The 27,223-nt window shown below is 40.6% G+C and overlaps 1 protein-coding gene and 1 pseudogene across 1 annotated transcript in view; one reads left to right on the top strand and one right to left on the bottom strand.

The window, feature by feature from the left end:
• C5 (complement C5) overlaps nt 1-27,223 on the bottom strand; it is an 86,394-nt gene that overhangs the window by 40,958 nt on the left and 18,213 nt on the right. The window contains exons 7-23 of the mRNA XM_062207652.1: nt 26,963-27,053; nt 24,906-25,020; nt 22,885-23,011; nt 20,394-20,509; nt 19,001-19,186; nt 17,587-17,790; nt 15,907-16,116; nt 15,637-15,786; nt 12,963-13,092; nt 11,609-11,671; nt 9,981-10,178; nt 7,296-7,386; nt 6,318-6,391; nt 5,489-5,628; nt 4,907-5,134; nt 4,362-4,422; nt 1,068-1,157 (exon numbers count right to left, since the gene is read on the bottom strand). Of these exons, the coding sequence (XP_062063636.1) occupies nt 1,068-1,157; nt 4,362-4,422; nt 4,907-5,134; nt 5,489-5,628; nt 6,318-6,391; nt 7,296-7,386; nt 9,981-10,178; nt 11,609-11,671; nt 12,963-13,092; nt 15,637-15,786; nt 15,907-16,116; nt 17,587-17,790; nt 19,001-19,186; nt 20,394-20,509; nt 22,885-23,011; nt 24,906-25,020; nt 26,963-27,053 (2,274 nt within the window). The remainder of the gene's footprint in view (nt 1-1,067; nt 1,158-4,361; nt 4,423-4,906; nt 5,135-5,488; nt 5,629-6,317; nt 6,392-7,295; nt 7,387-9,980; nt 10,179-11,608; nt 11,672-12,962; nt 13,093-15,636; nt 15,787-15,906; nt 16,117-17,586; nt 17,791-19,000; nt 19,187-20,393; nt 20,510-22,884; nt 23,012-24,905; nt 25,021-26,962; nt 27,054-27,223) is intronic.
• Nucleotides 1,182-2,472, top strand: LOC133771833 (dnaJ homolog subfamily A member 1-like; annotated as a pseudogene).

The raw sequence follows: 27,223 nt of genomic DNA, 5'->3' as shown, positions 1-27,223 counted from the left end.
CATATTAACCAGTCCTCTCATGAAGCAAACCTACGAGCCTGAACAGCAGGTGTGTGGCCACTCTGTAATTCACTGTGCAACCTTGGGCAAGTCATTCTCTAACATATCAAACAATAGGACTGCCCATGATCAAAAAGATCCTTTCTTAATATTCTGTGATTCTAGAATTTTATCTGAGATAAAATATGCTCAGGGCATTCTACCATCTTGATGACATGCTATTGAACTGTAACAGCTAGAGACCAGGGGCCACCTACCAAAGATGTCTCCTTGGCCAATGTACTGGAGAGAGAACTCTTGCTATGATATAGGTCCGCCCCCGCCCCCGCCCCCCCCCCCCCCCGCAATTCATATGATGAAACCTAATCACCAAGGTGATGGTGTAGGAAGGTGGGGCTCCTGGAGAGGTGACTAGGCCGTGGGCCCAGCCCTCGTGAGTGGGACACGAGAGATATGAGGGAACTGTTCACTGCTCTTTTGCCATTTTACCCTTTCACCTTTGCCATGCAAGGCAGCAAGAAGATGCCATTCGAGAGCAGACACTGAATCTGCTGGCCCCTTGATCTTAGACTTTCTAGTCTCCAGATCGATGAGAAATAAATTTTCTTCATAAATTACCCAATTTCGGGTACTTTGTTACAGCAGCATACACAGCTCAAACAACCCCTCTGGGACTGGTAGTTCTGCAAAGCATTTCTGTTCTCTTAGGGTCCCTTCAGGTGACAAAGCCTCTGGAGCAGGACTGGCTGGCTGCTAAGACCAGGGCGAGGTCTCTAGGTCTGGAAGTAGCTGACTCCTGCTGTAGCAGTCTTTGGGCTCATGACTGCCTCCACCCTCCAACATATGAGAATGAATCTCCATTGAAATCAGGCCAGTGGAAGAAGAAACGTGAAAAAGTGAGCAAGGATTTGGAGCTAGGGGTGGGTGAGAGTTTTAGGGGTAGGGAACTCCCAGAGGTACATATGCTACTGATTAGGGAAGTAGAGAAATAGATAATCATGAAAATATTTAATTTTTGTTTGAATCACAAAGTGAAATAAGAAATAAAATGGTATATATTAATTTACCTTTTACACTCAAAATCCGTTCAACATTTGTTTTGGGGACCAAATCTAACGGTATCCTATATGGGAACTCCTTTCTTCTGCTAACAACACCTGTAATAAAGAAACATTGGATTTATGGAGTTGCTAGGGGGAGACCACTGGCAGATTATTTATATTGTGTTCATTTCCAAAGAATTTTGCAAAATACAAAGTTTTTTTTTTATAGCAATACTATCACAATTTAAAAAGAAAACTAAAAATCATTGAGGATTTTTAAATAAACCCTAGGCTTCTATAATCTCTTTAAATGAAGCATTAAATTATCTGTATGCTTCCTAGCTTTCTAGTCATTACAAGATAAAGAATCCAAATGAAAGAGAAAAGTTGAAACAGAATTCTCAAGCTGTGACATTCTCTCTGATGCAAAAAGCAGGGAAACATGTGACAAAGGAAGAGGAGAGGCAGTTAGGGAGAGTGGAGCAGGTGGCGGTTTTGGCACCCCTGCGGACATCTTTGATATGGTTTTTGGAAGAAGAAGAAGGAAATAAAGAATACAAAGGGGTAAAAATGTTGTGCATTAGCTCTTGGTAACCTTAGAAGATTCATACAGTGGTGCATCACCTAAACCGGTTCTGCAAGATCATGTGATTTGTGGAGGACAAGGTAGTGAGGAAGGAGCAGCAGTGGGCTGTCCAGTTGCTGAGGAATGGGGATTGCAAATAAGAATTCATCGGAAAGGGACTGCAATGGCTCAGCATATCCAGTCGTAGGCAAGGAGTGCCAGGACTGTGGGTAATGGATCAGTCCTAAAGATAGCTATAAAAGCTGCAATGCATGGAACTAGTTCAAGAGAAGAAAATTCTAGGAGTTCATATTGACAAGGCATGAAAGATGGTCAGAAGGTAACATTCCTTGGTGTAGGAGATCAAGAACTAGGACTTGAGTTAGGAAATATTACTGTCTTAGATCAGAGGACCGTGATGTTTTTATTTGATGAGGAGAGCACCTTTTCATGTATATGCACACAGAGTTGGTTGAAGCATTACGTGGCTTCAAAGGGCCAATATCTACTCTTGACAAACGTACCCTAGTCATCACCTCTTATTCAGGTCAGATCACCGAATGTGGAGATGTCAAGTGTGTGCCAAAGGAAGGCATGCCAAGTTATTGTAGGCCTTATGGAAAAGGTTGCCTAGTCACTGAGTTTAAGGTAAACTTTTCTGAGAATAGTTTTCCTCTCTCCAGATAAACTGTCGTGGCTGGAAAAGCTCCCTGAGAGGAAAGAAGTAGAAGAGACTGATGAACTGGATCGGTTGAGCTGGTCGACTCTGATACAAATCAGGAAGGATGGTGCCATTACAAAGGAGAAGCGAGGAAGGATGAGGAGCATCTTCCCAGAGCAGGTATTCAGTGTTACACCTGTTAAAGGGGGCAGTGGACAAGACTCAGTGCTGTCACTTTATATGCAGTAGTGAATGAGTGAAGGGTTATAACCACAATACGCTCACTACTTCCTATTGTTTTTGTGTTAAAATCCAACTATAGCAGTGTTTTAAAAGTCAAAATGGGGGGGGGGCAGCACTGTGGCATAGTGGGTAAAGCCGCTGCCTGCAGTGCCAGCATCCCATATGGGTGCCTTTTCGAGACCCAGCTGCTCCACTTCCAATCCAGCTCTCTGCTATGGCCTGCGAAAGCAGTGGAAGATGGTCCAAGTCCTTGGGCTCCTGTACCTGCATGGGAAGACCTGGAGGAAGCTCCTGGCTCCTGGCTTTGGATCGGCACAGCTGCAGCCGTTGTGGCCAACTGGGGAATGAATCAGCGGATGGAAGATTTCTCTCTCTCTCTCTCTCTCTCTCTCTCTCTCTCTCTCCCTCTCCCTCTCCCTCTCCCTCTGTTTCTTCTTCTCTCTCTGTGTAACTCTTTCAAATAAATCTTTTTTTAAAAAAGTCAAAATGGGGCCAGCGTTGTGGTATAGCAGGTAAAGCTACCTGCACCACCTGCAATGCTGGTATCTTATATGGGTACTGGTTCAGGTTCTGGCTGCTCAACTTCTAATATACTCCCTGTTAATGCACCTGGGAAAGCAGTGGAAAATGGCTGAAGTGCTTGGGCCCCTGCACCCATGTGGGAGACCTGGGTGAAGCTTCTGGCTTATTTGAAGAGTGAACCAGTGGATGAAAGATATCTCTCTCTGTCTCTCCTTCTTTCTCTGTAATTGCCTTCCAAATAAATAAATAAATCTTTAAAAAAAGGATTAATCAGCATTATAGTGTTTTCAAATAATGTGTTAGGTAATTATATAAGGGATTTATTCTCAGATGACCTTTGGACTGATAGTTTCATAGTAAAATTTCATAAATATTACTGTGATAGAAAATGACTAACATGGGGGTGGGCACTGTGGTGTAGTGAGTAAAGCTGCCACCTACAGTGCTGGCAGCCCATATGGTTCAAGTCCCAGCTGCTCCATTTCCAATTCAGTTCCCTGCTAATATGTCTGGGAAAGTGGTGGAAGATGACCCAAGTGCTTGGGCCTCTGCACCCACGTGGGAGACCCGGAAGAAGCTCCTGGCTCCTGGCCTCGGATCAGCCCAACTCTGGATGTTGTGGCTATTTGGGGAGTGAACTGGCAGGTGGAATCTCTTTCTCTCTCTCTCTCTCTCTGCCTCTGCCTCTCTGTAACTCTGCCTTTCAAATAAATAAATAACTTTTTTTTTTTTAATTTGACAGTTATAGACAGTGAGAGAGGGACAGAGAGAAAGGTCTTCCTTCTATTGGTTCACTCCCCTAATGGCAGCTACAGCCGGTGCTGCGCCTATCCGAAGCCAGGAGCTGGGTGCCTCCTCCCGGTCTCCCATGTGGGTGCAGGGACCCAAGCACTTGGGCCATCCTCCACTGCCCTCCACCCCCACCCCGGGCCACAGCAGAGAGCTGGACTGGAAGAGGAGCAACTGGGACAGAATCTGGCGCCCCAACCAGGACTAGAACCCAGGGTGCCGGCGCTGCAGGTGGAGGATTAGCCAAGTGAGCTGCTGTGCCGGCCAAATAAATAACTCTTAAATAAATTTAAAAAAAAGACAGAAAAATGAGTCACACGTAAGCTTTGCATTTAAAATTAATGGAATTACTTTTTCATTTGGCTCTGTCATCTAGACTATAGTACAACAAAAGATATCAAGAAGGGCAGTAATCTAATATGTGGGATTTCCTGTTCCTAGATAATAAACTTTTGAATAATAGTTATTTAAGTTATATATAACATTTAATTTCTAGAGCAAATGGACAAAATATAAAATACAAAATCATCTTGCCTACCATAAATACCCCTGGGGTCCAGAGTAACTCCAGCATGAGTTTCCCTTTTGACACCTTCTGGCTAAAATAAGGGCATAAAACATTCAGTTAGCAGCATAATTAAATTGATAGGGCCTAAGTTCCTTGGAACAACTGTTACAGACTACTTTTCCAATGGGGAAAAAAATAAAAACTATTTTTTGAAAAGGAAAAATGTGTACAAATACTTTTATATATAATGTAAGAATGAGATTTTCTGTATATTTGTATATTGATCAGAGCAAACACTTATAATGAAGTTATTATGGGTCAGATATTTGGCCTAAGTGCTTTGCATGCATTGGCTCATTTAACTTTTAAAATCTCCATGAGGTAGGTGCTATTTTAATTTCCATTTGACAGATGAGGAAACTGACACACAGAGAGAGCAAGGAATGTAACCTGGGTCACTGCTAGGAAGTGGTGAATTGAGGATTCAAAGCCAGGCTGCTTGCTCTGGGGTCTGTCTGTGGAACCACAATGCACGCATGGGTGTGCACCCTGCAGCCTGGGAGTGCTTTTCTTACCACCACTCGTAAAGTTTTCACTAAGGTCTCGCCTCCAAATGAAGTCTCCAAGGAGAAGTTGATGCTGTGGAGGCCAGTTTCCAGAGGCAGCACACTGAAGGTCACCAAGTGAGTGGAGGAGCCTTCCACTTTCTGGCGCACGCATCTGGAGGACTTTGTCCCCTGGTGGTCAACGGCCAGGTTTCCTGATGTGCAGATTCCCTCCACCGTAGACATTTTAACACAGAACTGAAATATCATGGGTGAGGAATTACATCAAAATGCTTTATCTCTAAGGAAGTTTACCCTTGACTATGTCTGGACACAAACTCTCTCCCTTAGCTCCTGAGGCATAGGAGACGGCTCATGTCAGGCTCCCGGATACACACACACGAGTCACTGTGGAGCTCGGCGAAGAGAAGGGATGGCTGAAACCTCAGCTCGCTCTCTGAAGAGCCTTGCCTTCCTTAGGCTGTTTAGACTGCTGAATTGAGTTGAAGTTTCATTTTTGTGCGTGTGTGATAATTCCATTGAGAGAAATTCTCAGGAAAAGACCATATTTCTTTTCCTGTTAATTCTAGTGTACCATCAATACTCACTTACCATCATCCCAGAAGTCCTGTAGTTATAAACAGTCCCTTTCAACTGGATCTGCTCCCCTCGTACAACAGAATATGGTATGTTCATTTCCAGGAAGACATCTTTGAACACCTTTGCCTTGAGAGTATCAGCAACACATAGACCTTCAGTCCAAAGTGAAAGCAACGTGGAAACAGTTAGGGAGTTCCTCTAAAGCGTTGTTAGTCCTAAAACATCTCACATTGGTTTTACTTCAAGGAAAAAAGATATTGGATCATGTTTTTCTCTACACTATCATCTCTGTCCTTGGATGTCCCACACATTAATCTACATCAATTATTGATATTAACAGAAAACTTTACTTGTTCAACAAATACTTAATATTAAGGCACAAGGATGTTATCAACTAAAGTGCCAAATCTTGGATATCCATTTTTGTCTTCATTTAATGAATACACAATTCTGACTGTGGAACCAAGATTATGTGAAAACAAAAATAGTAAACAAACAAAGTAAGCCAGCCCTGAGCTTATTTGTAAAGTATCTGTATTGTTACCACAAGGGCATCAGCTCAAGAAAGAAGCTGTATGATTGTTTCTAACTCTCCTCCTCAAACTCCCAACCACTGAGAAAAGCAAAGGATACCAGGGACTCATGTATAAAATTACAGCAGTAACAACAACAATAAATAATTATGTCAAAGATGTGGTTATAGTCAAGTCTTCTGGTATTATATAAAAAAGAGTATTTTTTAAATTTGCACGATGTAAGTCCTGGGTAAGCTAAGTAGACAATGGCTGCTACATCTTGCTAATCAATTTACTCTTTGAGCATCTAAAGTAAGCTTGCTTACCACTGTTTGAAATGCCAACACCCTGAATTTCCCAGGTTGTTAGAGAATCAGGTAGCACAAGCTGCAACTGGTTTCTGGAAGTTAAAAATGTTGATATTATACCAGTCTGACACAGGTATCCATTAACTGAATTTTTGCTTCATACTACTTTAGAAGAGAGAGAGAGAAAAAAATCAGAAGACAAAATCCTAACAATTATTCAGGAAAAATACATCAAGAAAGATACAGTTGGTAACTTTCCTACATATCTCATGTTTTCAGATATTTCACTTGCATGATGAGAATTCAAATTCAGAAGGATGCCTTCGAAACACTGCAAAATTGAAGCATACAAAGCAAAGAAATAATTGTATCCATTGTGGGTATATTCTAAAATAGGGAAGCAAAGTCAGGAATCTTATTGTTCAGACAAAATTGATATTACTAAAAAATTCTGATTATGATTAAGCTTGTATATTTATTCATAATTATAATCCACCAATTTGTATCAGGTATAATGCCAAGTACTGAGTATTTTGCACTCGTAAGATATAGTCTCGATTTCAAGCAGTTTATATTCTAGTGGAATAAAGAGTTAAGTAAAAATTTTACTATTTTATTTCATTGTAATCACTGTACCAGTAAGGTTTTAAAAGAGTTTAGAGGCAGTGTGCATTCATCTAATACATATATTTTTGTGTCTGTACAAGTGGGGTCCTCAACGGATATTTTAGTATGAAACCAGCTGTTTAATATGGTGTACAGCACATAGTTATGTGCAGTGAATGCACACTAAAGTAAAATCAAATTAAATAATATTCTTCTTTACCAATAGTTAGTGCCGCCTTGGAACCAATCACCAGAACAAAAAACATTAAAATAAAAGCATGAAGCAAAACAAAATAAAATTTGAACAAATGGTAGGATCATCTTAACTCTTCAAGCAAACTATCGGGAAATGGTAATTTCCAGATATTTGGCTACAAAGAATTATAATACCTTTTGGAAACATGATGAACTTCCCATAACCAGCTCTCTGGAAAATAGCTCCGAATTTCTGGCTTGCTTACTGGTAACAAAATCTTTGTATCTGGACAAAAATAGAATATTCAGTTATTGAAAAACACGATATATTCTACTTACAGCTGAATTCTAAAATATTATGAATTTTAAAATATTAACTTACAACTTAGGCATTTTCTAAAAGATCAATAAAACATTTTGTTAGTGAATTCAAAATAGAACTATGAAAGCCTTAGGATTTCTTCACTAATAGTATTGATAAAATAAAGCATAAACATATCCTTAACAATTTATTTCTTAAGCTGTTAAATGCTTAGGGACAGGCATTTAGCTTAGTGGCTAAGATGCCAATTAAGATACCCATGTGCCACATTAGAGTGCTTGGGTTCAATACCTGGTTCCGTTTCCTGACTCCAGCTTCCTGCTAATGCAGATTTTGGGAGGCAGAGGTAATGGCTTAATAATCACCTGCCACCCACCTGGGCAACCTGAATTGAGTTTCTGTCTCTTGGCTTTGGCACTGGCCAAGCTCTGACTGTTGTGGCATTTGGGGAATGATCTAGTGGATGGGAGAGCAAGAGCTCTCTGTCTCCCAAATAATAAATAATTTTTTGAACTGTTAAACATTCCTGAAATTATATAAGATACTGGCTACTCTATAATTGTAATGTAATTGTGTTTGCATTATAAATTAGGGAGATTTCATGAGATTCTCAATCTCAGCTTAGTAATTTATTTGCATTTACTCTAAGAAAAATGCCCATATGTCAGCTGTGAAGAAAATGCAGAAGACGGACCTTTGTCCATGTTACGACTCATAAGATTATGGGATAATTCTCTTGAGGGAGGAATGTTACGGTAACTAGGTAGACATTAGCCTATTTGTGTGTAAGGAGCAGAAGAAAAATGAGAATTTCTGTGTGATGGAGCAAGATAGCAAGCCTCAGAAGTCTTGCCATTGTTCAATAACCTGGTTGGGTGGTCCCCAACCAGCTTAGGGGAATCCTTTATAACCTTCATCAAGGGGGCTATTATGAAGTTCAGGGAGGGGTTCCACACCCAGAAAGCCCCCATCCAGCAATATTCCAGAAAGGGTGTAGTGGAATGAGAAAGAGGGCCTTGGCCCAACATCCATAAAAACTTTAGTTTGAATGCAGACTGGGCCCTTAGTTCTTTACTGAGATACCCACATGGTTTGTCAGGTGTGCTTTCTTCATTATTTCTCTTCATTAAACTTTGATAGCATGTTTACCACTAAAACCAAAGCAAAAGAAAAAGGACAACTTCTGCTCCTACCCAAGATGCACTAATTTGGCCTGGATTTACCTTTCTGCCCTACAAAACTAGAAAAACAGATATAATATACAAAATAACAGCTTCCAAAAATTAGAATAGAATCAACACAGGAATGTGATCCCGGAAAGAAGGGAAATAGATTAAGTGAATGCTAACATTGCCCCAGTTTATGACAAGGGCAGGGAGAGGAATCATGCAGAAAATGATTGTCTTGGAAATTTGTGGCAACACAGATGAGAGTTTTCAGAAGCCAAGATTTCTAGAATAAGGAGCAGAGTATCATAGAAGAGGGGGCTGCACAGAGTGTGCTCCATACAGCTAAAGTAAAGCTAAGGGGCCAGTGCCATGGTGTAGCAGGTAAAGCTGCCTCCTGCAGCACCAGCATCCCATATGGGCACTGGTTTGAGTTCTGGCTGCTCCACTTTGATCCAGCTCTCTGCTGTGGCCTGGGAAAGCAGTGGAAGATGGCCCAAGTCCCTGGGCTCCTGCGCCCATGTGGGAGACCTGAAAGAAGTTCCTGGCTCCTGGCTTTGGATCGGCCCAGCTCCAGCTGTTGCAGTCATCTGGGGAGTGAACCAGTGGATGGAGGACCTCTCTCTCTCTCTGTAACTTTTTCAAATAAATAAAATAAATCTTTTTTAAAAATAAATCTGAACAGCAGAGAGAGAGAGAGAGAGATCTTCCATCTGCTGGTTCACCTCCCAAGAAAGTTGCAACTGCCAGTGCTGGGCCAGGCCAAAGCCAGGAGCCAGGAGCTTCCTCCAGATATCCACGTGGATGCAGGGACCCAACCACTTGGGCCATCCTCTGCTGCTTTCCTAGGCATATTAACAGGGAGCTGGATTGGAAGTGGAGCAGCCAGGATATAAACCGGTGGTCATATGGCATGCCAGCCCTGCAGGTGGTGGCTTAACCCACTATGCCACAATATCAGCCCCCAAAAACTGCATTTCTTTTTTGTTTTTGTTTTAAAGATGTATTTATTTATTTAAAAGTCAGAGTGACAGAGAGGCAGAGAGAGAGTCTTCTATCCGCTGGTTCACTCCCCAGATGGCCACAACGGCCAGAGCTACACTGATCTGAAGCCAGGAGCCAGGAGTTTCTTTCAGGTCTCCCATGTATGTACAGGGGCCCAAGGACTTGGGCCATCTTCCACTGCTTTCCCAGGCCATAGCAGAGAGCTGGATTGGAAGTGGAGCAGCTCGGACTCGAACCGGTGCCCATATGGGATGCCGGTACTGTAGGCGGCAGCTTTACCTGCTATGTAAGAGTGCAGACCCCAAAAAACTGCATTTCTTAACAGCATGAAATTATAGAAAATTCTTCAATACCAAGCAGAATTCTGATAGAAAAGGTCAGACTTACGTAACCTTCCCAACTGGATATTTTTATGAGAGTGTTCATCACGGAACTGCTTTGCAATGCTACAGCATTCGTTGAAAGCTCTGACACAGTGCGGGCCTTTGGTAACCCTGGCCAATCGCTGCTCACAGGTCTCATCATCATTACGGTGGGCTCCGTCAAGACAACATTTCTTCACTACTGGATGTTTGTATTTGGCAGCTGAAAAGGTAATCATACAAATTCCCCTGATTGTGCATAGCGTCATCACATCTCACGCTGGGCAGAAATCACAATTCTACCACCTGATAACCTCCTGACCCACAATGGCCACGGCTAATTGACTGACTAGCCTACCCTTGGAACTACTCCAGGAAAGGTGAGAATGTGACCTCATCAAATATTCCATCCCAATTCATGTTAAATGGTTAAAGGGCTTCCTACAACTAAGCCAAATACTCATACTCAATCTTGAAACTGGCACATTAGATTCAACATCCTTTGAGTAAAGTAAATTAAATATCCAAGAAGCTTTCAAATATTTGAAGATGGCTATCATCACTGTACAAGAAATTCCTTCTTCAACCATATATCACATTTTCCCAAACATTTCTTACATGATATGGTTTGTGGGCTACATGAGCAGCATCACCCTTCACTGTAAGTCCTAAGATTAATCAGTTTCTCTCTCTCTCTCTTGTTTTTTTTTTTTTTTTTTTTTTTTTTGACAGGCAGAGTGGACAGTGAGAGAGAGAGAGATAGAGAGAAAGGTCTTCCTTTTGCCGTTGGTTCACCCTCCAATGGCCGCTGCGGCCAGCGCATCTCGCTGATCCGAAGCCAGGAGCCAGGTGCTTCTCCTGGTCTCCCATGGGGTGCAGGGCCCAAGCACTTGGGCCATCCTCCACTGCACTCCCGGGCCTGGAAGAGGGGCAACCGGGACAGAATCCGGCGCCCCAGCCGGGACTAGAACCTGGTGTGCCAGCGCCGCAAGGCGGAGGATTAGCCTATTGCGCCGCGGCGCCCGCCCAGTTTCTCTTTTTTCATATCATTAGAATTTAAAATGAAGATTAAAAGTAAAATAACTCATATACAAATGGAAGGAATTATTATTATATTACTTCAAACATTATTATTAATTGGACTCAGGTCATTGGTTTCCAGTTTGATGTTCTTCTTACTATAACATTACCAATGATCACATTACCATTTAAATAATTATTTTAAAATAATTTCCTCTAGACCTATTTTCAAAAGAATCCCAAGTGCTATTAACTGTTAAATATATGAAGTACAAGAAATAAATTTCTATGTATACTCCAAAGTTTATTAGCTAGTGGATTTTAACAGAATAAAATGAAAGAATATGATTTTAACTGTTAGATGAAGTTTGTAGAGAGTAAATATTTGTGACAAATAAAAGTTAATATTTTGGATTCTAGAGATAAAAACAACATGCATCTATTTTCCTCAGATTAAAGGTTTGGGAAATTAACAAGACTGATCTTTCTGAGTGAGGTGAGGTAGACCTCCATATCTTTCTTTCTTTTCACCCATTATATTTAAATTAGAGGAAATTACAGAGTGTTTTATTTTCTCCAGCTTTTGAGTAACATGACCATAACTTTTTACAATTACATGAGAATTTTAGATACCTGCTTCCTGTATTTTCTGTTGAAGCATTCTTCTTGGTCTGAGAACTTCTTTACAAGGTTCATCTGTTTTTAAAAAAGATAAAGAAGGAGAAAAAGCAGATAAAAATCTAAAAAAAAATTCCATGAAATTACTTAAGTATTTAAAACATTCACAAGTCATTCATTCAATACAGATGTATTGAGAGCCTCTTTCAGCTTAGGCATTGAGTACTACACATCTTAATATTATTTTCTTTATCTTAGATAAATCTTTATCAAAATCTGTATAGTCTGATTTATTTTATATGAATTTGATTTTGAATCCTGCAACCTTTCTGATTCACTGATTACAGAGAAACACCTGAGCATTTGGAGTAAGCAAGGTTTTGTTGAGTATGCTATTTTTATTACTTGGTATTTGTTCTATATCATTATAAACATAAATATGAATCAATATCAAATATAATTATGAATAATTTTGAAACTATAGAAAGAAGGTGGTCCTGCCCCTGAAGACCTTACACAGTGCAATAGGTGAGTTAAGACGTGTAACTAAGCATAGGAATGTGCAATGCAGGGGCAGGCATAGTGATGCAGCTGCTTGGGATGCTTGTACCTCATACTGGAATGTTGGTTCAAGTCCCAGTACTTCTACTTCCAGTTCAGCTTCATACTAATGCACACCCTGGGAGGCAGCTGGTGATGGTTCAAATACTTGGGTCCCTGCCACCCATGTGGGTGACTTGGATGGGATTTGGGCTCCTAGATTTGGCCTGGCCCAACTCTGGCTGTTGCATGGAATGAACCAGCAAATGGAAATTCTCTCTCTCTCTCTCTCTCTTTCTCTCTCTCTTTGTTACTCTGCCTTTCAAGTAAATGAAAGTAGATAAATATTAAGAACAAAAAGTGTAATTATACAATGCTATTGTATTATTTATCGAAAGATCTAGTTCCTATAATATCCTACCTATTAAAGAAAGAGAGAATAGTAAGGTTGTATGAGAATGGGGTCTCATAGAGGAGATGATTTTTACGCTCACTTTTCCAGGTTAATAGAGGGGAAGGCAGCCTCAATGAATTCAAAAGTATTAAATAGCATAGTGCCTCCCAAGAACTACAGTTGGTTCTGTATAGCCTAAACATAAGATAAGGTTGAACAGGTTAAAAGAGCACTGGATAGAATATGGAAGGCTTAGAATACTACATTAATGAATTTCTATTTTATCTTGAAGTCCATGAAATGTTTTATATAGGGGAGTTGTATAGTCATGGCATTCTAAGATCGGTATAGAGAATCTTCAGGAGGGACAAAAACAAGGGTTGGGAGGTAAATGACCAATGTAAATTTCAGTAATAAAAATGCTGAGCATTTTACCATTTTCTTGGGAACTGTCTGCATTTGCATTTGTGAGGAAGGTGAGTCCAGCTAGATTGAACACTTCTGCATTGTTGCGGCCACCACCAGCCCCACAGCCCAGGTCATTCTTCTCTAAAGCTTGAAATACCTGTTCAGAAAGGCAAAAAAGTTGAGCCTATTCAGAAATGTGAATCATTCCTCTAAAGAACTAAATGTACTAGTTGTTACATGGTTTTTAAAAAACCTGTGAAGGGGCTGGTGTTGTGGTATAGGGGGTAAAGCTGGTGCCTGTGACATTGTCATCCCATATGGGCACCAGTTCGAGTCCTAGCTACTCCATTTCCAATCCAGCTCTCTTGCTGTGGCCTGGGAAAGCAGTGGAAGATGGCCAAAGTAATGCCCCTGGAGACCTGGAAGAAACTCCCAGCTCCTGGCTTGAGAGCAGCCCAGCTCTGGCTGCTGTAGACATTTGGGGAGTGAACCAGTGGATGGAAGATGTCTCTCTTTCTCTGTCTCTCCCTCTGTCTCTGTCAACTCTGTATTTCAAATAAATAAAATAAATCTTTTTTAAATAAAAAAACAAAAACCTGTGAAATATATAAGCCATTCATTTATCAAATGATCAAAGCCCACATTTCTCAATTTAATTCCTTTAGTCTCTCATTTTGTATTTATAAAGATATATCTACTCAAAATTAAGAGCTAAGTGTTAAGCAGATGGTACTGTGAAGAGACTCTTAGACCCATGGTGTTCTGTACCTAGAAGGCATGCCACAATCAAGTTAATGTTCAAAACAAACAAGTGAATTAACAGATTAATTTTTAACAAACAAATTCATTTGCTAAACTAAGAGCACAGTTTCTCATGTGTTTCAGGGGAGGGCTCTTGGGTCTAAGTAGGTGAGAACTTGTTTGGGGGGCTTATTTCAGTTGTAATTTTGATCCCAAACTCCTTTTGTCTCTGAATGTTTTTAACTGTACAGTTTTTTCTTCTATTTTTTCTTTAAAATTCTTTATTTACTTATTTTCATTTTATTTGAAAGAGAGAGTGAGATCTTCCATCTACTAGTTCACTCCTCAAATGCCCTCAACCACCAGGGCTGGGCTAGGCTGAAGCCTGGAACCCAGAACTCAATCTGCATTTCCCATGTGGGTGGCAAGGACCCAAGTATTTGAGCCAACATCTGTTGTCCACCAGGGTGTGCATTAACAGGAAGCTGGATCAGAAGTGAAATAACCAGAACTCAAACCAGGCACACAGATATAGGGTGCAGGCATCCCAAGTGGGCACTTCCCTGCTGTGCCACACAGCTGCCCCCATTTTCTCTTTATTTATTTATTTATCTATTTATTTATTTATTTGAGAGAGGCAGAGACAGAGACAGAGAGACAGAGTGAAAGAGAAAGAGCATGCTCCCATCCACTGCTTCACTTTTCAAATACCTGAAATGGTCAGGGCTGGTCTTGGACCAAAGCCAGGAGCCAGGAACACTACCCAAGTCTCCCAGATGGGAAGTAGAAACCCAATTATTTGAGCCATCCTCTCTGCCTCCCAGGTCTGTATTAGCAGGCAGCTGAAGACAGGCACCAGAGCTGGGAATTAAACCCAGGTACTCTGCTATGGGATATGAATGTCTTAACTGCTGGGCTAAATGCCCACCCCCAAGTTACAGTTTCTCAGTTCTTTCTTCGTTGTTCAAATAAATTCAAGCCTAGAAAATAATAGCTGAGCGTAGTAGAAATAAGTGCGAATTGGATAATTTCAAATTCTTCTGTACCAGAGATATTAATAAGACACAGAGAAAAAGCAAAACCAAAATTTATCTATCCAGTTTTCTTTTGTGTTGCTACTATTACCACCATCATCACTTTGCCCCAAATCTGCAATCTCTCTTAATTGATAGCACTTTTGCTCCATGAATACAATTGATCTCATGGGCATATGTTTTTAAAGTGCATATGTCTGTATTTGGAAAGATAAGAAAGAGCTGACCTGAACTTTGGGAACTAGCATTAGAATGGCTTACCTTTTTACAAAACACTATGTTGAGCAGATTATAGAAAAGCCGCCCTAGTCTTTCCTTGATTCCTTCCCTATAACCCACCCTGGTGATCATACTTTGTGAGGTATTGCACTGAGCTACACCATCCTACAGTAACCACAGAAATGTACTAAAATAGTCTCCCCTTATCCACAGCGGAATATGTTCCAAGACCCCAGAAGATGCCTGATACCACAAATAGAACCATATATATTTATGTGTGTGTGTGTGTGTGTGTATACCATGCTTTGTTTTTTCCTTTGTAGAGAATACCTATGATAAAGTTTAATTTATAAACTAGGCACAGTAAGAAATTAATAATAACTTACAGCTAAAGAGAACAATAATAACAATACACTGTGGTAAAATTGCCTGCATCATTGCCTGCAGTTACTCTGGTAACCGAGAAGGGCTACATGGTGACTAACAGGCAGAGTATACAGTGTGGATATGTTGGAGAAAGTGATGGTTCACACCCTTAGTGGGACAGAGAGAGGCAGTGAGAGATTTCAGAATGGTGGGCAATTTAAAGGCTATGAATTGTTTATTTCTGGAATTTTCTGTTTCATATTCTTGGACCAAAGTTGACCAGGTAGTTGAAATGGGAGAAAGTAGAGGTGTGGACAAGTGGGGATGCTACTGTACTTAACTCTTTCCATGGGCTTTTTGGCTGTTTTTTGAACTCCATACACAGCACTGTCCACTGCTGTTAACGCCACCCATGAATGGGACTCAGTTTCCATACTAAGGGACACAGATTGGCCTGGAGAATACACGTCTTCGTCTGGAGACAGATGAACCTGAATGGTCATTTGAAAAAGAGAAGGTCATTTGTATGAGACAAAGGTTTGCAGAGGCTTCTCTGATAGCCTCCTTCATTCAGGTGAAAATTCAGTTGTGATTTATCATTTGTGTCTCACCTGGAGCTGGTTGCCACACTTCTCTTCAATATTTAACCAAACTGAGTCAGACACTAACTCGGCTGTCTGCTCTCCTGAAACGATGTAATAGACCAACAGACGGGCTGAGGGAACCATGTTCTGTGTCACTGGGATGTTCATGCTTTGATAAGATGAATCTGAAAGTTTCTCCCTTGTGCCAAAGTGCACGATTTTGCCCTTGGATAAGACCTAAAAATAAACAGTGGCAGCAACAATAAATGTCGAATCTGTGCTTCAGGATGGAGCTTGGAGCTGGAGCAGAAATTATGCTTAAAGAAAATGAAAGTTAACATGTATGGGTGTACTATATGCCAAGAATTTTTAACATTTATTTAACTCCTTTGATTCTCACAATACAACATAAGCATAATGCTTCCACTGAGCAAACTAAGACGCAGGAATTAACTGAATGTCATACTGATTTTAGTTCAAAATCACATAACTAGGAAATTAGAAAGCTAAAACTTGAAGCCCAAACTGTTTAGTCATCACACTTATTACTAAAACCGCCTTTCAGCTCACTAGGCTAATCCTCCGCCTGCAGCACCAGCACCCCGGGTTCTAGTCCTGGTTGGGGCGCCGGATTCTGTCCCGGTTGCTCCTCTTCCAGTCCAGCTCTCCGCTGTGGCCCGGGAGTGCAGTGGAGGATGGCCCAAGTGCTTGGGCCCTGCACCCACATGGGAGACCAGGAGGAGGCACCTGGCTCCTGGCAGTGTGTGGGCCATAACGCACCAGCCATAGCGACCACTTGGGGGGTGAACCAATGGAAAAAGGAAGACCTTTCTCTCACTGTCTAACTCTGCCTGTCAAAAAAAAAAAAAAAAGGCAGTGGAGTGTGTCTTAATTGGGAATTAAGTTCTAAAGCCATGGACTAGTTTCTAAATCATATGTTTTAGGCTTAAGAAAAAAAAAATCACATGGAGCCCAAATATTCTCAAAATCCCTTAGATTGTCAGCAAAACTGCATACATGGTTTTGGTAATACTCCACAGTTTTCCTAAATTCTTCATTGCTCAGTATTTTTCTATGGTACTCCTTTACTTCCTTTCTTCTTTAAAAATGTTTAAAAGGCCTTTACCACACATTTGGCCTGGACATCAGAATAATTCATTCTGCCTCTTTGGCCACTGTCAGGAAGCCCTAATGTGTTTTGCACATTCCTTCCTAGGTTTCACCACGAGCCTTGATCGATCCACCTTCTGCTTAGTATCAGTGATGCTGTAGGGATACTGCTGAGCTGTAGCGCTGCAGCAGGCATCCCGTATCTCCACTCTTACGAGCAGGAGTTGGGTCCCCCTCTCACGGCTCTGAGCTATTTCCAGGCATGCAGTCTTCAGCAATGACACAATGCAGAGGTGAGGTGATTTAATCGAGCTCTCTTGTGAAAGGAGTGATCAGTTTAAATAAAATGTTGCTCTTTTGAATCGAGTGGCCATGGTCCCTCTCTGTCCTATGGTTTTCTCATTTGTGAAATGGTCAAAACAAATCATAGTCTTTCAAAGATCTTTGAAAATCTGATGTGCAGATTAGATTAGATGATGTTCCTGTGAAAGTGCTTTGTAAGTACAAAAGTAAGATGTCATTGAAATGCTTCTCTATAAGCAAAGGAAAATATTCCATGTGGGGTGAATAAGATGTAAATATTGTTATTGTACTTACCAAATAATTATAGTGAGTTATTTTGTCAATATATGGGCTTTTGGGGGTAACAATAAGATTCAGATGTTCTCCCACAAGCAAAGCTTTATAGTTTTCAGTCCAGTCAATATAAAGGTAGCTCTGGCTGAGAGAGGAGTATGCTACTGCATGGTATTTTCTGCTGGCCTGATTGTCTTCTGGAAGATCTGGGGCATTGGTTTTGACCTGAAAAATTTTTTTTCAATAAGACATGAGGATGCTTTCTGTAAAGCATATCTTTTAAATACTTTGCTTTGCTCTATAAATTTCACAACACCAAGTACTAAAGAAAACAACAACAAAAAACTCCACCACCCCACTGTTTGTACAGCTGCAGTAGCAAGTAATTTTACAGGCTGCAAAAAACGACGATGGGATTATGGCTGTGGTGGAGAAGTCTGGTTTAATGAAGACAGACTGATGCTTCAGGAACAAACATTGGCACTGTTCCTACAAGGTCACGGTAAGTTGAATGTTCCTATGGGATGGTGTGGCAGGAATTGGGAGTGGAAGAAAGGAAGTAGCACCAAGTCTTGAGGATGGGGGACAGGAGCTGTGAATGAATATCACAGAGACTGCTGGCCCCGATTCATTATGAAGTAGTGGCGCAGATGAGTGCGTATAAATTCAGGGGGGCTAAAAATGATGTGGTGGAACCATCTGCCAGCAGACAGCAATCAGGTTAATAGAGCACGCTCTGGAGTGAGATATGCATTAGTTTACATCCTAGCACTACTCATTCCCTCATGATAAATTATTTAATCAAAGGAGAGGCTAGAAGTCTTCATTTCTTCAGTCATAACATGGCACATATTCTCTATTTCGTATTCTGTGTCCAGCCCCTTAATGAGTGCTCAGTATATGATAAGGAATATATGCATGCTGCATTCACTGGTTTGTGTTAGTAAATGACTCGTATTTTATTTGAGACTGGGAACTCATGCAGTATCTTCTGGGAGAGAAGGCTATTAAGTGAGCTCTGAAGTAGAGTGGTTTGTGTGTTAGGAAAAAGGGAAGCTTCCACAAATGAACTTTTGTGGCCCTGAAAAGAAATAAAACCAGGGTGGGGGGGGGGGGGAAGAGGCTTTCCCTACTACTGATGTCCACTGCCATACCTTTCTGAAGCTTCTGGATTCTAATACTTAAATAAGTTCCATTGGTATAGGAGAAAATAATTAAGTCCCACATTAAAAGATTTATAAATGCATCTTCCTCGAGGACTATTCAGTGGAGTAACAGATTGTCTCTGGTACTCATATGTTTTGGATGAAGAATTGTAGAACTATTTTTCTGGACTGGTGTATAAAATCCACCACATCTGTTCTGCATCCTAGCCAAAACATACAGTCAAAAGGACACGTTGTCCTAGAAAATAGAGCAAGAGAATTTAGCTCACGTAAAAATCCAGCGCTGTCACTCCAGATGGGAGGTTGACCACAAATGAAGCTACTCCATCACTGAGACGTGTTACACTTCCCTTTGTCTCCAAGTCAGATGTCTGTTGGTTTACATCCACCGTCTGTGCATTCAGCATGACTGGAACCCCTCCCACAAACTGGTCAAGCGAATCCTTAACCTGCACCTGTGTGTCCAAACAATCCAAATCCGTTTCAGCAGCTCGTTACTTCTTTTGAAACATAACAATTCTGAAATAATTCTTCTTCCTCCTCCCATAACATAAACTACTTATGTTTAATTCGGAAAAGAAAAGTGTGTTCTCATCTAATAGAAGGTTGAATTCTATTCAGTTAAATAATTCTTGAATGGATTCTCCTATACTTAAAAAAGTTTGTGGAAAATGGAATTAATAGATGTTTATTTTGGTGAAAAATTTTTGAAATCTCTTGTATAGTTTTTTCATGATATGCATTTCCATCAACTTTTTGAAGACTCCTAGTATACATGAATTTCAAAATTTAATGCCCCAAAAGAAATTTATGTTTTTATTCCATGAACTATTTGAACTACTCTTGTAAATATTCTGTTAAGCCAGTTAAAGAGTAAATGTGATAAGGTCTATCTAACTTCTGTATTTTCTGAGATGGGTTTAGGACTGGATAAAAGAGAAAATGAGGCAATCACTTCTGAGAATGATTCTTCTGGATATGAGAAACGAAAAGTAGAAATATGGATCTCTTACCATCATTTATATAAATAGAAAGAGCTATATATACATACAATTTTCACATACATACATTTTATTTTTTTTGTATGTGACATAAAGTTATAAAAGATATTTTAGATTTATATTATATATAATATTGTTATATTTTATATGCTATTTTCTTATATTATGCATTGCTGTATGCATATTTTATGATAAAATATCATTATGTATTGTATATGCATGTAAGAAGTTACAAGCATGTTCAAAGTTTGCTTTGGGCTTGGTACATCTTTTTGTCTTAAAATCCAGTTACCCAGAGTAAGTAATACATTTTATAATTGTAAGACTTGAACTTGCCATCAAATAATTTTAAATCATAGGATTTTTAAAACGCTAGCTATGTCGGATTTTATTTCCACATAATTGAATGCAGTGTTTATAGAATGCCTGAGACAGGCTGTCGTACGAACTACTGGCAGTTGTCCTAACAGCTGAAGCCACTCTGAGGCTGCAGCTGGTCTGCAGTTGCTCACCCCCATCTGTGTCCACAGAAGCAGGCCTTCCAGAATGAGTTCTCTCTCTGCTTTGCCTCTCTAGCCTCCTCCTCCCACTAGCCATCCCTGTGCTTTCAACAAACAGAAAATGATAATCATATTCAGCAGGATGTCTCCTCCCCATCTACCTTGATGGAGTATGGAATTCCAGGCTTCAAGAAAAGAGGAGTAGCAACCAGATTCAATTTGTAGGGAGAGAGGACATATTTTACGCCAGGTACTTCTGCCTCTTCAGAAAATCCACCTAAGGAAATGACAAGCATCAGGTTGACATTTTTTAGGAATATAATGATCTGCACGGATACCTATTTTGTCTCTGTATGTCTCCACAGACATATTCACTCACTCCCTGCCTGTACTCACTTATTTACGATATTATCTTAGTTCACGGGGGCAGTGTAGAGAAGAGCTTAGGCCTCAGGAGTTTCTAAAGCCTTATGCACAAGGTTCACGTGTAGTGATGCCCTTGAGGAAGTAGAGCTGTAGGACTGAACCAAAGAGGAATGACAGGAAGATACTACTTTTCATAATGGCCTGAGTTTGGGTTGAAAATGTTCAAGACAGGCCGGCGCCGTGGCTCACTTGGCTAATCCTCCGCCTGCAGCGCCGGCACCCCTGGTTCTAGTCCCAGTTGGGGCACCAGATTCTGTCCCGGTTGCTCCTCTTCCAGTCCAGCTCTCTGCTGTGGCCCGGGAAGGCAGTGGAGGATGGCTCAAGTGCTTAGGCCCTGCACCCGCATGGGAGACCAGGAGGATGCACCTGGCTCCTGGCTTCGGATTGACACAGCGTGCCGGCCACAGCGCACCAGCCATGGCGGCCATTTGGGGGGGTGAACCAACGGAAAAGAGAGACCTTTCTCTCTGTCTCTCTCTCTCTTACTGTCTAACTCTGCCTGTCCAAAAAAAAAATGTTCAAGAGATTGAAGGGAGAGGGCGAAGGTAGGCCAGAGACAGGGCCTTACATGAACTTCACAGTTCAAGTGCAAGGACATGGCAAGCAATGCAGAGGAATGAGGAAGAGAGAGCCTGATGAAGAGGGAACCCTCTGGGTCCACACAGCAGTGTTACTGTCCAGCTAAAACTATTCAGAATAAATTCAAGTTAAATTATTAAGAATAACATACAAAGCTCTAGAACCTTCTAACTCCTTCCCAATGTCACACCCATGATAGCCTCAATACGTCCACTAAATGGATAATCTGCTGTTCTCCAAGCTTCATTGCCCACTCTTCTGGACCTGCTCTCTCTGTGCAAATTTTTCCACTTCTCCTTGTCTGCCATCCTTCCCTAATATCTGACTTAGTCTCCTTCAAGTCTAATTATCTTCATGACACCAATCTTAGCTCTCAACAATCATCTAGGAGCTTGCCTTCCCCTGAAGGTCATCAATAGCATTAAGTATTTTCCCAAGACCGAGTACAGAATTCTTTCATGTAACAGAGTTCTTTGTTCACCTGTCTTACACCTGAGTGCTGGGATGCTATTGCATTCATATTTACAAGCCTGCCTGTTTGGCAACACTCTTTGGATACCTCATAAATGTTGTTTAAATTGAATTTATTTGAAATCCATCGAGGGAAAAAATAAACTAAGAAACATTAAGAGAGTGTTGAAAAAATAGCTAGGGTAAGGAATATAAAGTCATCATCACTCTCCAACATTTACTGAGCATTATTGATTATATTCAAGGTGCTCAATAACTAGATAATCACCTGGATTCTTCATTTTGCTACCATAGTGGGACAAATTTAAAGAGATGAAAGGGGTCTTAGGGATCATCTGATAACTTTTATTTTACATATTAAAAACTGGGCTCAATGTGGCTAAATTATTTGTTCAACATTAGTTGGGGGTTCAATATCAACCTGAAAATACAAAGAACATTAATAATCAAGGCATACCAAAAACAAGACAATTTGACTCAGTATGAAGGGGTAACTAACAACTTTTAAAACAACTGGGATGTGTTGAGAATGCTGGACATGATATTAAGGAAGTCGTAGGCGGACCCTTGTAAAGAAGAAGGATAAGGAGAAACACTGGTGAGGAGAGAGAGAGAAGGGGATAGGAAGAGGAGGAGGAATAGGAGGAAGGAGAAGAGGAGGGAAGTATAAAGCAGGCTAAGAGGAGGAGGGAGAAGAGGAGAGTGGAGGAGCAGTAACACTTATATGGCACTCATTATGTGACAAGTACTGTTAAAAGGTTTTGCATATCTTGGCTCTTTGATCCTCACTGCAACCCTATGAGGTGTATGCTATTACTATACTCATTTTAGAGACTTACTACTACCTTCAATTTCAAATAGAATTCCTGAATAGTATAGCTGGAAAGGGCTGAAGGAAGCATTTAGTTCCAGTACAACACTGCACAGATATGGAGATTAGAACTATAGCAATACTATTACTTTTCATTTGCATAGTATGTTACATAAATAATCCCATTTTGGGTTTGATTCTCACCAGGTGAGAAGACTGGTATGCTTGATGTTCAGGCCAGAGAGCCTGCAGAACCACTTCAGACATCAGTTGGGACTAGGAACCCAAAGGCAGAGTGGCAGATCTCTCTCTCTCTCTCTCTCTCTCTCTCTCTCTCTCTCTCTCACACACACACACAGACTTACCTGTAGACTCTATGACTGTAACTGCAATATAAAGGTACTTGTTGTTTAAATCTTCTAGACTGTAATAGGACAGCTCTTTAGTTGCCACTTCAGAATCAAATGTGACTTGAGCAACTCCATTTATCAACTTTTTAAAAGGGGAAAATGCAAGGGTTACTTCAGAAAATTTATAATGAAAAATTAACAAAATCTGCTTCTAAGAGCCTGCGAATTTAAGGCAAATGTCAGAGGATGGATTGAACACCACCAGTGAAGGGAAGGACTGAGTCCAAAATCGAGCCCAGGCATTCTTTTCCAATTTATTTGTATAGAATTATAGATGTGGAAATAACACATGGACCTACAGATCTTTCTGGTACTTAGTTGACAATGACGTCTTTTTCTAAATTCTGAGCCAGCATCCATCTTTCCAGGCCTCTCTCCTTTCTTCTGTCCTTAACTAAAGGTTTGTTGGGTTTTATGGTGTTTGATTTGTACTTCACTATTTACAAATTTAAACTCTAATTTAAAAGTATATGGTGGGTAAAGGGATACAGGGTAAGTCATACTATTTAACAGTAAAACAGATTTTATCTTATGTATTCTTCTAAAACTGATTTGAGGCCAAGCATTTTATTTTATTTAGCTCTAAATCTCAATGTTTTGGGCAGAAATCGGCATTTTAAAAAGGCATTTAATTTGTCTTCGGTAAATAAGACTGTCTTTTACAAAAGCAGAAGCTAGATAATTTATGATGCAAACCACATGAATATGCATCAGTGAGGGGCAGGCTCTTGGCGAAGTGGTAAGGACACTGCTGGAACGCCTGTGTCCCATATCAGAGTGCGTTCAAGTCCCAGATCTGCTCCTGATTCCAACTTCCTGGTAATGTGCACCCAGGGAAGCATCAGTTGATGGCTCAAGTGGTTGGGTCCCTGCCACCCCATGTGGGAGACATGGATTATGTTCCCAGCTCTTAGCTTTCAGCCTTGGCTTTCAGCCCTGGCTTGTTGTGGGCATTTGGAGAACGAGCAAACAAGTAGATGGAAGATGTCAGTCTGTCTTCCCTGTCTCTCTCTTAAAGTTTAAAATGATTTCAAGAAAGAATACAACAGTGAACAAAAGTGAACCCATATGATCTGTAACATAATGTAAAGAACACCAAAAAAAAAAAAAAAAAAAAAAGGAAAAGGAGACAGGGCTCTAACCTCAGTTCGAGCAGCCACCAGCCCTTAACCATGGACACATAATTTCACAAATATTTACAAATCCCCTTCTCTGCATGGAACAACATTGTCTATGGGCAGATAATGGGAACAAGTCAGACCCACAAGGAATTTAATGTCAAAAGTGAACGAAAAGTAAATAAAACATTCCAATATAGAAGAATTTCTCAACCTCAGCTTCAGTGACATTCAAAAAAGGATATTTCTTTGCTGCAGAGGGGTTGTTCTGTGCATTGTAGGAATTTAACAGCATCCCTGGCCTCTTCCCACTGAATGCCGGTAGCACCTATTTCCCATTTGTGATAGCCATAAATGCCCTTCATGGTTGAGAGCCACTGTAATAAAGAGTGAAAAATGCTCCCAACAGAGAGGCTTGGGGCCTTGGGGAGTAGCTGGTAGGCCCGGCTACCCTGATTTAGAGAAATTGAGATGGCTCCCCAGTGATAGGGTATCAATGCTGAAACTTGAATGAGAAGATCGTATGGCCAGACAACAAAGAAGCAGTAGGGGACAGAAGGAAAGAACATTCCCAAGTAGAAGAAACAGTTCTGCAGAGATGCCAGGCAAGGAAATCTGTGGCAAGAAATTGGAGCAACAGTAACAAGAGGGAAGGAGGGAGGAGATGGCACCAGAGCAAATGGCAAGGGAAGCTGGTGCCAAGGAAAGGGGACATTATCGCAAAGTCAGTGAGAGATTTCACCCTTCAACTCCTGCACCCACATAAAACAAGGGCATGGACTAGAGGATTTTACTAGAGGTAACTTTCAATTTCTCATGTCATTTTTAGATACTAGTGAATGTGTCTTAACATCTTACCATTGTGCTTTTCATTGCTTTATGCATCATTTCTTTTTGATCATCTTTTAAGTCTTCTCTTATTCCAAAAAAGATAAAAACTTCAGCATCAGAGACTACTTTATTATAAAAATATCTGTCAAACAGTACCATAAAATTGTTTAGCTAACATGGCTACAATAATGAGATTCAAATAGAATGTAACAGTTGAAATTACAAACCTCCCCCCTCCCCCGACAGGCTTTAAGGTGCCTTCCATCCACTATTACATTTCATCTCCATAGGGTCACAATAAGAAATCTGGAGTTTGAATGGATTTTTACTACACTGTGTTACCTGGGAAGGCTGATCTTGGGAGATGAAAAGGCCCAGCTCCAGGGCTCTTTCCCACAGCCCACATTAGTTTCTCAGAGATTATGACAACAGTGAGGAGCTACACCCTATTGTCTCTTATGCCTTTAAAAGGAGTATGTCCAATAACAGAAGTATCAAGCAATTTTTAAAAAATTCAAACTTCATATTTCCATTTTAGTTTAACATTAAAGTAAGAATAATATAATTATTGTGCATAGCCAATAATACTTTACAGCAAGAATAACTTTCTGGGGCTGGCACTGTGGTGCAGTGGGTTAAAGCCCTGGCCTGAAGCGCTGGCATCCCATATGGGCGCTGCTCCACTTCCGATCGAGCTCTCTGCCATGGCCTGGGAAAGCAGTAGAAGATGGCCCAAGTCCTTGGGCCCCTGCACCCACATGGGAGACCAGGAAGAAGCTCCTGGCTCCTGGCTTCAGATTGGTGCAGTTCTTGTCATTGTGGCCATCTGGGGAGTGAACAGTGGATGGAAGACCTCTATCTCTGTCTCTACCTCTCTCTGTAACTCTGTCTTTCAAACAAATAAAATTAAAATATTTTTTAAAAAAGAGTAATTTTCCTTATTCATGGTTTGAACAATAAGTTGTTTCCATTACAAAAAGTCAATTTCTATAATTTTCTCTCAAGTGAACATTTTATTCTGGTTAAAATCAAGTGACAATATTTTCCAGAGCAAATGCTAACAGACAAGTGATACAGGGCAGGGTTTAGCATACAGGCGTGAACTCCAGAACCAGAGAGGCTGTTAGTATCCTCGCTGTGTGATCTTGAGCAAATTATCTAACATTTCAGTTTTTCACTTGTACTATGAACAGAGTCATAAAGTGTCTACTTCACAAAGTTGTTATAAAGATTAAATGTGCTAATACATGCAGAGTTCCAAGAAAAATGCTTGGCACATATAGTTGTATAATTGGTTATTAACCACATTATATTTCATTTTCAAATGACCTAGCCTCTTGGAACCGGTTGCATGCAAAACTAATTTTGATGCTTCACCTCTCCAGTGGCCACAACATTTGCAGTTCCTTGAGTATACTAGAGGCTATGGAAAGAGACTGATTCCCCTGGGCAGGCCTTGTAACTCTGGACAAAAGATAGTGGTAGAAGTGAAGACGTGCCAAATACCAAGCCTAGGCCTCCAGAGGATGCCCATGCTTCCATTCTTTGTCTTTGAGCATTGCTCCTGCTACAGGCTAGCCTGCTGAGCAGTACATACACACATGGCCTAGTCACTTTAACTCCAGCCGACTGCCAGCCACTCCCATCCATGTGACATCCCCAGCTGACTGTAGATAACACGGGTGAGCCCTGTGGACATCAGCCTGGCCCAGATCAGTAGAACTGCCCAGCAGACTTGTAAATTGTGTGTGTGTGTGTGTGTTTTAAGACTGAGTAAGCTATTAAAAAAAAAAAAAAAAGACAAGTGAAGGCTTAAATATCTCAGTACCAGTGTTCTAACTCACAGTGACTTCCCAACATGCACACTGAGTTTAGGACCTTTTTTTAAGACCTTTTTTTCTGTTTGTGCATTACTAACAAAGCTAAAATAAGAATAAGCAAATAAACTACTGGCAAGATGTTCTTCAATCAGTCAGCCATTAAACCATGAAAGACTTTGCTAATAAATCATAAATCTCACTTCAGGTAATTAATCCCAAACACAGTTGGCATTCAATGTAAGTTGAAAAAATGAACTTTCTTACCTTGCTTTTATAGTAATTTCAAAATTCTTAAAGTTTTTATAACCAATGAAATTACTTTCTGGTTCTATTGAGACAGAAAAATGTGGCAAGACTGCAAATAAAAATAAAAAGACAGTGATATCATTTAAATTAGAGTAGCTTTAAAGCAGAGGAAACAACCATACTTGAACAAGCTGTAAATCAAGAAAACAACCCCTCCTCCCGCTCCTCCTCCTCTTCATCATCCAGGACAACAACTACGGGATCTCAGGTTAGCCTTCC

The sequence above is a fragment of the Lepus europaeus genome, chromosome 12 (genome assembly GCF_033115175.1).
Source record: "Lepus europaeus isolate LE1 chromosome 12, mLepTim1.pri, whole genome shotgun sequence".
Taxonomy (NCBI): Eukaryota; Metazoa; Chordata; class Mammalia; order Lagomorpha; family Leporidae; genus Lepus; species Lepus europaeus.
The sequence above is the reverse complement of the archived record's forward strand: the minus strand, read 5'-3'. Positions and strand labels throughout refer to the sequence as shown.